Raw genomic sequence first — 13387 nt, 5'->3', positions numbered from 1 at the left:
GTGCCTGGGTAGCTCAGGTGGTTACGCATCCCACTTTTGATTTTGGCTCAGGCCATGACCTCAGCATTGTGAGATCAAGCCACGAGATGGGCTCTACCCTGAGTCTAGAGCCTGCTTAAGATTCTCTCCTTCTCCTTCTGCCCCTCCCTTCCACTCATACACTCTCTTTCTCTCGAAAAAAAGAAAGAAAGAAAGAAAGAAAGAAAGAAAGAAAGAAAGAAAGAAAGAAAGAAAGAAAGAAAGAAAAGAAAAGAAAAGAAGAGAAGAGAAGAGAAAAGAAAAGAAAAAGACTAAGGTCATGTAGATTTGCCCCTGTGTTTTCGTCTAGAAGATTGATATGCATTTTACATTAATGTGTAAGGTGCATTTTTAATTAATTTCTGGGTAGGGTACAATGTCTGTGTCTAGCTCCATTTTTGGTTTGTTTGTGTGGTTTGGTTTGTTTTTTTGCTTATGGCACCATTTGTTGAAAAGACAATCCTTTCTCCACCAAATTGCCTTTGCATCTTCCTCAAAAATCAATTGATTGTATTTGTGTGGGCCCACCCCTTTATTCTTTTCCATTGATTTTTGCATATATTTTTGGCCAATACCCAACTGTCTTTCTTACTGTAGCACAACTCTTAAAATATGGTGTGTGACATTCAGTAAGAAAAAAAATAACCACTTAGACAAGGAGATAATACAACATGAATAAGAAAACAGAAAAAAACAAGACAATGAAAAAACAAGACAAAGAGCTGCAGAATTTGGAATTATCAGACTGTTCTATATTCAGTGAGATAAAAGACAGTATTAAAAATTTTAGCACAGAAGTATAAACTGTTTTAAAAAGAGAGGTGAAGCAGACTTGAAAAAGAAAAAAACAGAAATCTCAGAACTGAAAAAAGTAGAATAACTGAAATTAAGAACAATAAATTAGATCCAGATGATGGGAAAATAGTGAAATAAAAGATAAGTTAATATGAAACAAAAGTGATGGAAAAGTTTGGGAAAACATAAGTATATGTGATACACAGAATAGAATGAGATGACTTAAAGCTTAGAAACTGGAATCACAGAATAAAAGGGAAAGAGAATAGGGTGATGTAATATTTGAAGAAATAAAGGCAAAATTTTTCCAAAACAAAGTCATAGATTCAATCCACAGATTCAAGAGTTAAATCCAGGGAGACATAAATAACATAACAACGACAGACTGACACGTCGTTATGAAACTACAGAAAATAAAGATAAAATGAAATGCTTTATAAAGTAGTCAGAGAATAAATGTTGGATTATTTTCAAATGAATAACAATTAGACTGATACTTGATTTCAATGGAAACAATGGAAACCAGAACACACTGGAATGTTATCTTCAAAGTGCTGAAAGGAAACAAACTAACAACTTAAAATTCTATAGGTAGGAAAGATATCTTTCAATAATGAAGGTAAAATAAAGCCATTTTAGCAAACAAAAATTGAGATAAATCACTAGCAGCATAATTACAATAAAAGAAATATTCAAATGAGTTTTGTGAGCAAAAGGGAAAGTTTTTTTGAGATGGAGGAAGGAGTTATAAGAATGAAAATAATAAATACTTTGTAAATCCAAAAGAATACTAACTTTAGAAACAATAGTGATAATGTAGGGGGAAACTCTTCCAAAAATAGAAGAGGGAAGACTCCCGAACTCAATTTATGAGCCAGCATTATCCTGATACCAAAGACAGAAAAAGACACTATGAGATAAGAAAACTAAAGGCCAATATCTCGATTAATATAGATGCAAAAGTTCTCAATAAAATACTAGCAAATCAAATTCAGCAGCACATTAAGAGGATCATTCACCATGATCAAGTGAGATTTATCCCTGAGATACAGGGATGGCTCAACATAAGCAAATTAATAAATGTGATATATCACATTAATAGAATTTAAGAAGAAAATCATGATTGCACCAATAGACACAGAAAAGGCATTTGATAAAATTCAACATTTGTTCAGGATAAAAACTCTTAAATTAGGTATAGAAGGAATGTACCTCAACATAATAAAGGCCATATACGACAAGTACACAACTAACATCATACTCAATGGTGAAATATTTTAAGTTTCTCCTTTAAAGTCAAGAATAAGACAAGGGTGCCTACTCTCCCCACTCTTATTCAAAGTCCTAGCTAGAGTAATCAAGCAAAAAAGGAAACAAATAAAAGACATCAGATATGGAAAGGAAGAACTAAAATTGTCTCTATTAGCAGATGACATGAATTAATATATATAAAAATCTTGAAAACTCCACCAAAAAGTTGTTAGATCTACACAACAAATTCAGTAAAGTTGCAGATACAAAATTAACATACAAAAAGCAGTGAAATTTCTATACACTAGCAACTAATTATCTGAAAAAGAAATGTTTTAAAATCATCTTATTTACAATAGTATCAAAAACAATAAAATAATTAGGCAAAATTTAACCAAGGAGTTGGAAGATCTCTACACTGAAAACTACAAAATGTTGAGGAAAGAAATCAAAGATGACACAAATAAATGAAAAAGTATCCCATATTCATGGATTGGAAGAATTAATATTGTTAAAATGTCCATACTACCCAAAGCCATCTATAGAATCAGTGCAATTACTATCAAGATTCCAACAGTAGTTGTTACAGAAGTAGAAGAAACAATCCTAAAATTTATATGAAACTACAAAAGACCCCAAATAGCCAAAGCAATCCTAAGAAAGAAGAACAAAGAGGGAAGCATCATACTTCCTGATTTTAAGCTATATTATAAAGCTTTAGTGATCAAAACTATGGTACTGGCATAAAAACAGACACATAGATCAATAGAACAGAATTGAGAGCCCATAAGTAAACCCATACATTCACAATCAACTAATATTCAACAAGGAAATAAGAATACTTAATAGAGAAAAGACAGTCTCTTCAATAAATGTTGCTGGGAAAAATGGATATTCACATGCAAAAGAATGAAACCAGATCTTTATCTTACACCACTTACAAAAGTTAACCTGAAATAGATTGAAGACTTACAGGTAAGACATGAAATTATAAAACTACAAAAGAAAGCAGGGAAAAAAGCTCCTTGACATGAGTATTGGCACTGATTTTTAGATATGACTCCTAAAACACAAGAAACAAAGTAAAAGATTAAAAAGTGGGATTATATCAAACTAAAATGCTTTTGCACAGCAAAGGAAATGATCAACAAAAACGAAATTCAGCCTATGGAATCGAAGAAAATATTTGTAAATCTCATATCTAATAAGAGATTAATATGCAAAATATATAAAGAACTCATACAACTCAAGAGAAAAAAAATCCAATTAAAAAATGGGCAAAAGACCTGAATAGATATTTTTCCAAAGAAGACATACAAATGCCAACAGGTACATGAAAATGTGCTCAATATTGCTAATCATGAAATCAAATCAAAATGCAAATCTGATCACCATGAGCTATCACTTCATGTCTGTTGGAATCACTACCATCAAAAAGACAAGAAATAACAAATACTGGTGAGGAGATTGGGAAAAGGGAACCCTTGTGCACTCTTGGTGGGAGTGTAAATTGGAACAGCCATTATGGAAAACAGTATGGAGATTCCTCAAAACAATAAAAGTAGGACTACCATATGAACCAGCAATTCCACTTCTGGGCATATATCTGAAGGAAACGAAATTGATGAAGTTTTAGGATATAGGTGAGGTTCAGTCATGTGAGGTCTGGAGCTGATGACCAAGAAAGAATTCTTAAGACCTCTCTGGTGCAAAAAGGTGACTTTATTAAAGCACGGGGACAGGACCGGAGGGCAGAAAGAGCTGCTCTGGGTTTGTGAGGTGTGGTTGATTATGTACTTGGGAGCTGGAAAGGTGAGGACAAAGAGGGTGTCCAGAAGGACTGTCATATGCTAAAGAAGACTCTCAGGACAATGGAGACCTGGTTATTGTCAAGCCAAGGCTGTTTTTCCCTCTAATGAGGCACTAACAGGAAGGCAGTTGGGAATGTAACATTCCTCATATCAGACGTCCTTGTCAATGGGCTTCAGGTTTAGAAGGAATTCAATTTTATTTACATTTCCTTCCACCTCAGTTTCCCTCAATTTTATGGATGGAAGGGTGATGTTAGGGCTTCAGCAAACTGAGTTATGGGTCTCTGGAAGTTAGGCTATTGATAAGAAAGCTTTTTCCTTGTAAATCACTAGGACATTTGTAAACTGAGGGAGACTCCTGTCCTGCAGGACTGTGATCTCTATCAGTTAACCATTTTTTTTCCCTTTAGGGCAGCCAGGAGTGCCTGAGGAATGTCACATATATCACATGGGGGGGGGGGGGTGTAGGGTGCCAGCTTCTGTTTGTCCTCAGCTAGACTTCTGCTCCCTCATCAAAATCACTGTCAAGAGATATTTGCACCTCCATGATCACTGCCACATTATTCACAATGAGATATCATGTGATTAGATATATACACACTATATGTACACATACGTAGAATATTATTCGACCATAAAACACAAGGAAATCCTGACATTTGTGACAACATGGATGGACCGTGAGGGCATAATGCTAAGTGAAGTAAGACAGAAAAAAACAAATACTGTGTAATCTCACTTATATGTGGAATCTAAAAAACGAAACTCATAGAAAAAGAGTAGAGATACGCCAGTGGTGAAGACCGAAGGTGGTGAGAAATCGGCAAAGGGTAAAAACTTCCAGTTACAAGACGAGTAAGTTCTAGGGGTATAACGTACAGTATGACGACAACAGTTAACAATACTGTAGTGTATACATGAATGTTAGAAGAAAGTATATCTTGAAATCTTTTTACCACACACACACACACACAGATACACACACAAAATGGTAACTAGATGAAGTGGTGGATGTGTTAATTAACCTTATTGTGGTAATCACTTCTCACTATTATATCAAATCATCACATTGTGTACCTTAAACTTACACAATGCTATATGTCAACTGTCTCCATAAAGCTGGAAGTTAAAAAAATAAAATAAAATGAGGGCTCCTGCGTGGCTCAGCCAGTTAAGCATCTGCCTTTGGCTCAGCTCATGATCCTAGGGTCCTGGAATGGAGTCTTGCTTTAGGCCCCAGCTCAGGGGGGAAGTCTGCTTCTCCCTCTACCCTGCCCCCCTGCTTGTTCTCTCTCTCTCTCTCCCCTATCTCTCTCAAGTAAATAAATAAATAAATGTGCTGTCTCTGTCACTCTCTCTCTCAAATAAATAAATAAATAAATAAATAAAATGAATCCAAAATTTAAAACCCTATCACAAAGAAAATTCTAAGCTTTACTAGTGAAATCTAAGACTTATTACTAATATGACGTAAAACTATTCATAAACTAGAAAAAGAACACACTTCAACTCCTTTTGAGAATGATCTGCTAGTATATTATAAGACAGCAATATTGTAGGCAATTTTACTCATGAACATAGATGTTTAAAGGACTTAAAAAGTTAGCAAACTGAATCTGGCAATGTATACAGAACACTAACATTATAATCAACATAGTCTTATTCTAGGAAAGTAGGGTTGGTTTAGCATTAGAAAAATCAATGTACTTTACCCCATTAAGAGATAAAGGGGAAAAATCTATGATAATTTCAAAAGATACACAAATCAAGTAATAATATTCAATAGCCATTCATTATTTACAAAAAAAAAAAAACTCTTCAAAATCTAGGAAGAAGGAAATTTCCTTATTCCATAATAGGTTATCTAAATACTTGCCTGTTACAAACATCTTTCTTAATAAAATGGAGGTTTTCCTTTGAAACAGAAAAAAAGACATACCTACTATCACCATTTTATTCAACATTTAGAGGTCCTAACCAGTGCAGAAAAGCAAGGAAAAGGAAGAAAAATGTATAATAATGAATAAGAAAAGAAGAAAAAACTTATTATTCATAGATGACAATATTATATATAGGAAATTGCAAAGAATGAAAGGATAAATCATTATAATTAATAAATTTATTTCTCAAGATCTCTGAACAGGATCAATATACAAAAATCAATCATGTTTTTATATCCTGGCAATAACCGATTAGAAAATAAAATTTAATACTTCTTACAATAAAGTAAGAATATCAAATACTTAGAGAAAAATAAATGAAATATATATTAAGACAAAATTAAAGAAACCTAAGTAAATAAATAGACAAATTATGTTCATGAATTAGAAAATTCAATATGGTAAAGATGTCAGTTTCCCCAAATTGATCTATAATCCAATGTAATTTCTTTTTTTTTCAAGTTTTTATTTAAATTCCATTTAATGTACTGTGTAATATTAGTTTCAGTTGTGCAATATAGTGATTCAGCACTTCCATACAACACCTATTTACAAATCCTAGCAAACTTCTTGTGGAACTTGACAATATGACTCTGAAATGTATATAAAAATTTGAAACACCAAAGGTAAACAAGACAATTTTGAAGAGAAACAAATGGGAAAACTTGTTCTACAGATGTGAAGACATATAATAAAAAGGTACAATAATTAAAACAGTGTGGCACAAGAAGAGACAAATGGAAGAGAGAACCCACAAACATATGCATTCTTGATTTATGACAAAGGTAGAACTTCAGAACAGTAGAGGAAATAATCTTTTCAATAAATAGTGATAAAATAGGCAAAACTAAACTACAGTGCCTGCAGATGTGTAGATAAATAGTAAAAGTATAAAAAAAAAAGCTAGTAAGTGATTACCATAGAAATCAGAATAATGATTATGTTTAATGGAGAAGAAAGGTTTGTGTTAGTGAATGGGGGACCATGGGTCCTTCTAAGGTGCTATTAATATTTTATATTTTTACCTAGATGTTCCTAGAGTGTTCACTTCATAATAATTTTATTAAGCTGAACATGTAGGTTTAAGCAATGTCCTAAAACATGGGTGGAGTGTTAACGGACCTAGGACAAATGTTACACCGGCAGTAGAGAAGTACTCTCTCCCTATCTTGCACCCTGTCTCTATCTCTGTCTCTCTCTCACAGATCTTCTCAGAGAGACAGATCTTCTAGAAAGATCCTATACAAAGAACCAAGAACAAAAAGATCAAATTTTAGTAGCACAAGAAGCTAGAAGACAATGGATTAATGTCTTTGCTATTCTAAGGGAATGTTATTTCCAACCTACAATTCTATATCCAGTCGTCTTTAGTCCGTTCGAGCTGCTATAACAGAATACCAAAGACTGAGTAGCTTATAAACAATAGAAATCTATTTCTTAGTTATGGAGGTTGGGAAGCCCAAGATCAAGATGCAGGCATATTCAGTGTCTGATGAGAGCCTGCTTCCTGTCTCATAGTCTGATCTTGTCACCGTGCTTCACATGGTGGAAGGAGCAAAGGAACTCTCTGGTGCCTCTATAAGGAAGCCAATCCCATTCATGAGGGCTTCATCCACATGACCCGATCACCTCCCAAAGCATCTAAATACCATCACACTGGGGGTTAATTTTCAACATAGGAATTTTAGGAGGACACGGACGTTGCATCTATAGCATTGGCCAAACTATCAATCAAGTATGAATATCGACGGAGGACACTTTTAAATATATAAGATCTCAAATATTGTGAACTTTCAGCAATAAACTGGAGCATATGCTCTGCTAAAACAAGAGATTAGGTTAAGAAAAAGGCAACATAGAATCCAGAAAACTCAGAACCCAACACAAGAGAGGTAAAAGCCATCCCCAACCTGTCTGTGAAGGAGGATCCCCCGATGACTACAGTGAGCAACGGCAAGAAACAATACAGACTGGAGGGGGTTAGCGGGAGCAGGTCCTGGGGAAGACAGGCTATTTGAAGTGCTTAACCATAAGAAGAGGAAATTGACACATCTGGGGTAACATTTGGGGATAATTTATCATTTTGTATGTAAAATCTTAAGGGGAAAAAATATGAGATAATTGCAAAAAGCATCATGGGGGTAGCAGTTAAAGTATAGGCCCTGGAACCAGACTCTGGGCTCAAACACTGGCTCTGACATACATACCTTAGCTTCCTCAAATATAAAACTGATCCTGATATAGTATCCACCCCCGTAACACTGTGTTAAGAAATATATAAATAATCTATGGAAATGCCTAAGAGCAGTGTCTATCACAACTTAAGAGCTCAATACGTGTATAGTATCCTCCGTGGTTCAGCTCTATGTAGTATGTATACAGTCACAGAAATATAAAATTGAATATTCAATAAACTGAAAATACAGTAATACTGAGGTGGATAGAAGGATGACTACGTGTTTATGGGGAGTAGGGAATGTGTGTGTAGAGAGGAAGATATGCTCAATATCTATTATTTGATAATGCCTAAAAGTGAAAATGAAAAAATAGCAATAGAAGCAGTACAAATGAGAATACCAGAATTAGCTTAGAAACTTAAAAGTGGTTTCCTTTGAATGGAGGAATAGCACCATTACTTTTCACAAATTGTTTGACTTTTTAAACTCTGTGTATGAAAAACAGATTTTAAAAAATTAAAATAAAACAAAACAAACCAAAAACGTCATCTGTATGTAATGCCAGAAAGAAAGCTATGTACAAACCAGTGCATTTCTACGCGAATGGAGACAGCTTTGCTGTCTCCAGAGACTAACATAGAGTGAAAAACTACACACTTGCAGGTATTAAACTCTTTCAATGGATGTTCCTTGAGCATGTCATTTTGGAAAACATTTGACCCTAACTGTCAGCCTTCTTCTGCATTTGGCAGAACTTCCCCTGGCTCTCTGTGTCACTGTAACAGGTGAATAACTAAGAAGAAAGCATTTCTTCTGCCTGTGGACACTTGTTTATAACGGCATTCGGGGTCCTGGAGCTAGGCTGACAGATGCTCCTCCAGAAGGTTAATGAGATAAAGGTTCCTCCAGCTGGCCCTTAAGCAGAGATTACACCAGAGGGGAAGATAAGCAGATTATTCCAGAAACAGACACTGCTTCATGTTCTTCATAAATTAGCACCCTTACAAAGGTAAACCAAGAAGTTATTCTCACTCAGCTGGCATCAATATTTAATTATTTTTCATATTTCTTTTTTTTTTTTTAGATGAAATTTGGGACTGTTCTGTGATTGTTTCCAGAATTACCAGTACGCAAAAGCCAGAATGTATTTGGAAACTAGAAGGGCTATTTTTGTTTTTTGGATTTTTCTCCAAGTTCAAGGAAGCAAAGGTAAGTTATTTAAATATTTGTTCATTTTTAAAATTTGCTTATCTAAAACCTATTTGCAGAAGTGAACATTCAAAATGAACGAGGTCACCACTGTCTCAGAGGGATAGTATGTGGTAGGCCCTGAATTATATTGATTAATTGATTGAATGATTGTCAGAAACGGTTTTCACTTGATTGAATATTTATTTGCTACATAATTTTAAGTGCAATTCATGTTAACAAAATAGGAGAGATGTATGTATCCTTTTTGCTTTTATAAAACATTGAATACAAAATTCACATTATTAATATCAATAACAATAGTTAGATCCATGAAACCATTCCATTTATCTCTTAAAATTGACAAATAAAATCTAAATATTGAAGCTAACAGTTTTTGAAGCTAGTGTTTTAAGCTATTTATATCAGACAAAAAAAATGTATTTCTTACCTTCTCATAGTTAAATCATGAGTTGCTTTTCCTTAAAAAACAGCAAGTGGGCTTTGTCTTCAGAGTTCAGGATGATGACAAACTCAGAAGTTGTATGCATAAAAGAATGAGGCAGTGAATGTTCTTATGGCATATCTTTAAATAAACAAAATTAAAGCAAGCAACTAAACAGGTATATTTAAGAAAAATAATGTATTTTTTAAAACCTGTTGAAGAAAGCTTCACTTTCCTTTTTTTTATTTATTTATTTATTTTTTTTTTTTTTTTTAGAAAAATCCCAGTCATTATAACATATTCAGGCTTTTTAAGACATTTGAAACCAATAATGTTTGGTTCTTCCGCAAGGATGACATAGCTTCAGACAATTAACATTTTAATTAAAGTATTGGTTTGACAAACGTCCAGAGTAAGTAAAACAGAGTTATTGCATTTGTGAGTCCCAAAATTAACTGATTCTGTCAGTTATTAACTTTTTAGTGGCTTCATTTAGAGGGAAAAAAAAAAAACTTCTAGAAAAGATTATATAAAAATTCCTTTATGTTTTTCAACATATAAGTGACGGTGGGTAAAGCAAAAAAGTTTACTTACATTTCCTTTCAATTGTCAATTTTATATAAATGTTCACATTTATAAAAGCATTTTAATTGGAAACGAATTATGGGATTCCTGTGTATTTTGAACTTAATGTGCTGGAACAAACATTCTATTTCACATGCTTGACCAGGCAAACCAGCTTTCGGTTTGTTGTTGTTGTTTAAATAATTGTGTTAACTTATTTCACTATTTTTGCTATTTTCATACATTATATATCAACCATTACAATTACAAATAGCATAATCACTTACAGAAAGTTAAATAAGCTCACCAAAAACTATAATTTATCATATGCCAATTTCTACGAAACAAAGTATGATTAACTGCGTTATAAAACATCCTAAAATTTTACTCGTCGGGGACTTTTTATTCTGTAAGAACCTCAGATCTTCAAACTTCTGTTAATCTCCAATTACTGAGGTCTACATTAATTAGAATTTATGTACTTCCGTCAGGCTGGTTTCCGATTTGTGACTAATTAACCATCACGAGTGTATTTACATAAAAAATGGTTTGGGGAGTGAGAAGAGTTCAATGCAGTACAACTAGGTGTTAAGCATAACAACTGAGCATTCAAATTCAAGAGTTTCTTTTTAAAAAATTATAGATTATTTTCAAAATCAAAAAAGGTATGAAAAAAATTACACTTCCATCCAAAGACAATCTGTGCTAGCACCTTCATGTTTCCTGGGTCTTTTTTCTATGTACGCTTATTTAATTTTTACATGATTGCAGTTCTACCGCACAATTTTCTATCAGGCTTTTTGCACTTATGTTACATTAGATGAATGTTCTACACTGTGATCTGGTTTTGACAAGTATCAGTTTTTTGACTGCATAATGTTCCCTTCTGTTGTTATGTCATGATTTGCTTTACATAATACTCAACAAAAGAGAAGTAGTTGTTCCTAATTATATTGTTATTATGAATAACATTGCAATAAACATCCTTATGTATAGCCTCTCTTAGTATTCTTAGCATAAGTTCACTAAAGTAAAATTATTGGGTCAGGGGGCGCCTGGGTAGCGCAGTCGTTAAAGCATCTGCCTTCGGCTCAGGGCGTGATCCCGGCATTCCGGGATCGAGTCCCACATCGGGCTCCTCCGCTAGGAGCCTGCTTCTTCCTCTCTCACTCGCCTGCTGTGTTCCCTCGCTCGCTGGCTGTCTCTCTGTCACATAAATAAATAAAATCTTTAAAAAAAAAAAAAATTATTGGGTCAAAGCAGCATAAACAGTTTTATAGCATTTGATCCATATTTGCCAAATTGCTTCTCGAAAGTTTTCCTATGCCTTAAGGTGATTTTTCCCAGTTCAGTTCCACAGAGTGTTTACCAGGTACCCATTACTGAGATAGACACATATTAAGAGACTCAAAGACATGCCAATACTTTAAAAGTTTTCCTTTAAGCTTTCCAATTCTGAATGTAGTTTTTCCATTGATACATATAAGCGAAACGGTTTTGGTCTCAAAACATTTATTAAATAAAACTGTTTACATAACAGGAGAGTTCGATAATTTCGAAGAACAATCACTTCATTAAGACACCGAGGCTCCTCTCATAGTCATAGCGGGGATGCTGATTGCATCTGATGTGCACAGCACTGCTTTATGCTTTTACCTTTTCATTTCACATACATAATTTCGTCTAATTGCTTATGACATTCCAGTGTGTGGGGAAAGACAAGAGAGAAAATCTACTCTTGGCAAGTCCTAAAGTGAAAATAATGTTTATCAGAGTGTGTGCCTTTTACACTACATGTTGTTTATATACTAAATGAAACCTTTAACTAAGCTAAAGTCACCAAGGTTACATACCAAATGAAACCTTTACCTAAGTTAAAAATCACCAAGGTATGGTAATTATTTTTGTAGCTGTTAAATGTCAGAAAATTTGCATTTGAAGACACTCTACTTCTTGCTAAGCCTTTACTACTAGGAGATGTTCTCATTTCATAAAATTACTGAGGAAGGTATTTTCCCTCACTGTGGCTCCATTAACAGAAAACATGGATTCATTTTTAGACCTGAGATAGCTGCCCAATGACAGTCACATTAACTTTGCAGCTCCTGTACTTTGTTCATCTCTGCTATAGTCTCAGGACAGTGTAATTGAAAGGTTCAAGGCAGACTTTCTGTTCAATTATATCTGAGAAGATGGCCTTATAATCGAAGCTGTGTCAATTGAAGACACTTTGTGTTCAACTGAGCAAACTCTGGCAGCACACCTAAAACCATTTGTTAGATTAAATACTTACTTTAAAAATAAAAAGCAATTTCTGCCTTGTGGCCCCTCTATACCTGTATCAATGATCTCATTAAGGGACTATTGTATGTGTGAACTAATTAGGCAGAGCTGACATGACCTACTGCTCTCTTGGCCGTTTCTATCAATCATGAGTGGGCAGCCACCTTAAATAGCCACTGTATTTGCACGCTAATCCTCTCTGGAAATTCAGACCCTGTATACCTTTGTTACCACAGTCATGTTCACAGCAGATTTTATGCTGTTTTAAAATAATTCATCTAAGGCAACAAAGGTTTTGTGTGGTTTTTTTCACAATGGTCTCCAGGTTTATATTATAATTCAGCATATATTTGGTAATGACCACAGTAAAAGTTCTGACATCATTGCTATATTGTGAAGTATCAGACTCTCAGGTGACTGAGGTCTCCATCCACACTGCTTCTTCTTACTTCAGGGTGTCGAAGACACTTCTGCAGTTGTGGGATGGGAATCGGTTGTTCCAATCTTTGGAATACCACAAAGCAGCTTGTTGAAAGGAAGGAAAGTCTCTGACCACAATATGAGTCTGTTTTTAGCAACCACTGGGTCTGAGCTCACTGTCTGAAAGTCAAAGAGTGTCACTGAGATTTCAACCTCAAAAATCAAGAGCACCAAGTCTGATGGAACCATTTTAATAAGGAAGAAAGGTGTTCTGGACCAAGGCAACCTGCATGCCGAAGCTTATCCTACAATGAGTTGATATGGTTGACTGGCATAGCCATGGTAATGAGAATTCATACATGGAAATACCACAGTCAAGTGTGAACTACAGCATGCATCGCTACAAGTATTTACTGAGTGTGTACTCGGCCACAGTGAATGTGGGAAGAATATGAAGGAGCTACAGAACAGTGACAAATTCTTCAAAGCCTATGG

The 13387-nt window shown here is 34.5% G+C and overlaps 1 protein-coding gene across 1 annotated transcript in view; it reads left to right on the top strand.

The window, feature by feature from the left end:
* Window positions 1-9134: 9134 nt before the first annotated feature.
* IMPG1 (interphotoreceptor matrix proteoglycan 1) overlaps window positions 9135-13387 on the top strand; it is a 124550-nt gene continuing 120297 nt past the window's right edge. Inside the window, exon 1 of the mRNA XM_026507043.4 lies at window positions 9135-9201. Coding sequence (XP_026362828.3) covers window positions 9135-9201 — 67 coding nt within the window. The remainder of the gene's footprint in view (window positions 9202-13387) is intronic.

The sequence above is a fragment of the Ursus arctos genome, unplaced genomic scaffold (genome assembly GCF_023065955.2).
Source record: "Ursus arctos isolate Adak ecotype North America unplaced genomic scaffold, UrsArc2.0 scaffold_29, whole genome shotgun sequence".
Taxonomy (NCBI): Eukaryota; Metazoa; Chordata; class Mammalia; order Carnivora; family Ursidae; genus Ursus; species Ursus arctos.
This window is presented reverse-complemented; position numbering and strand designations above follow the sequence as displayed.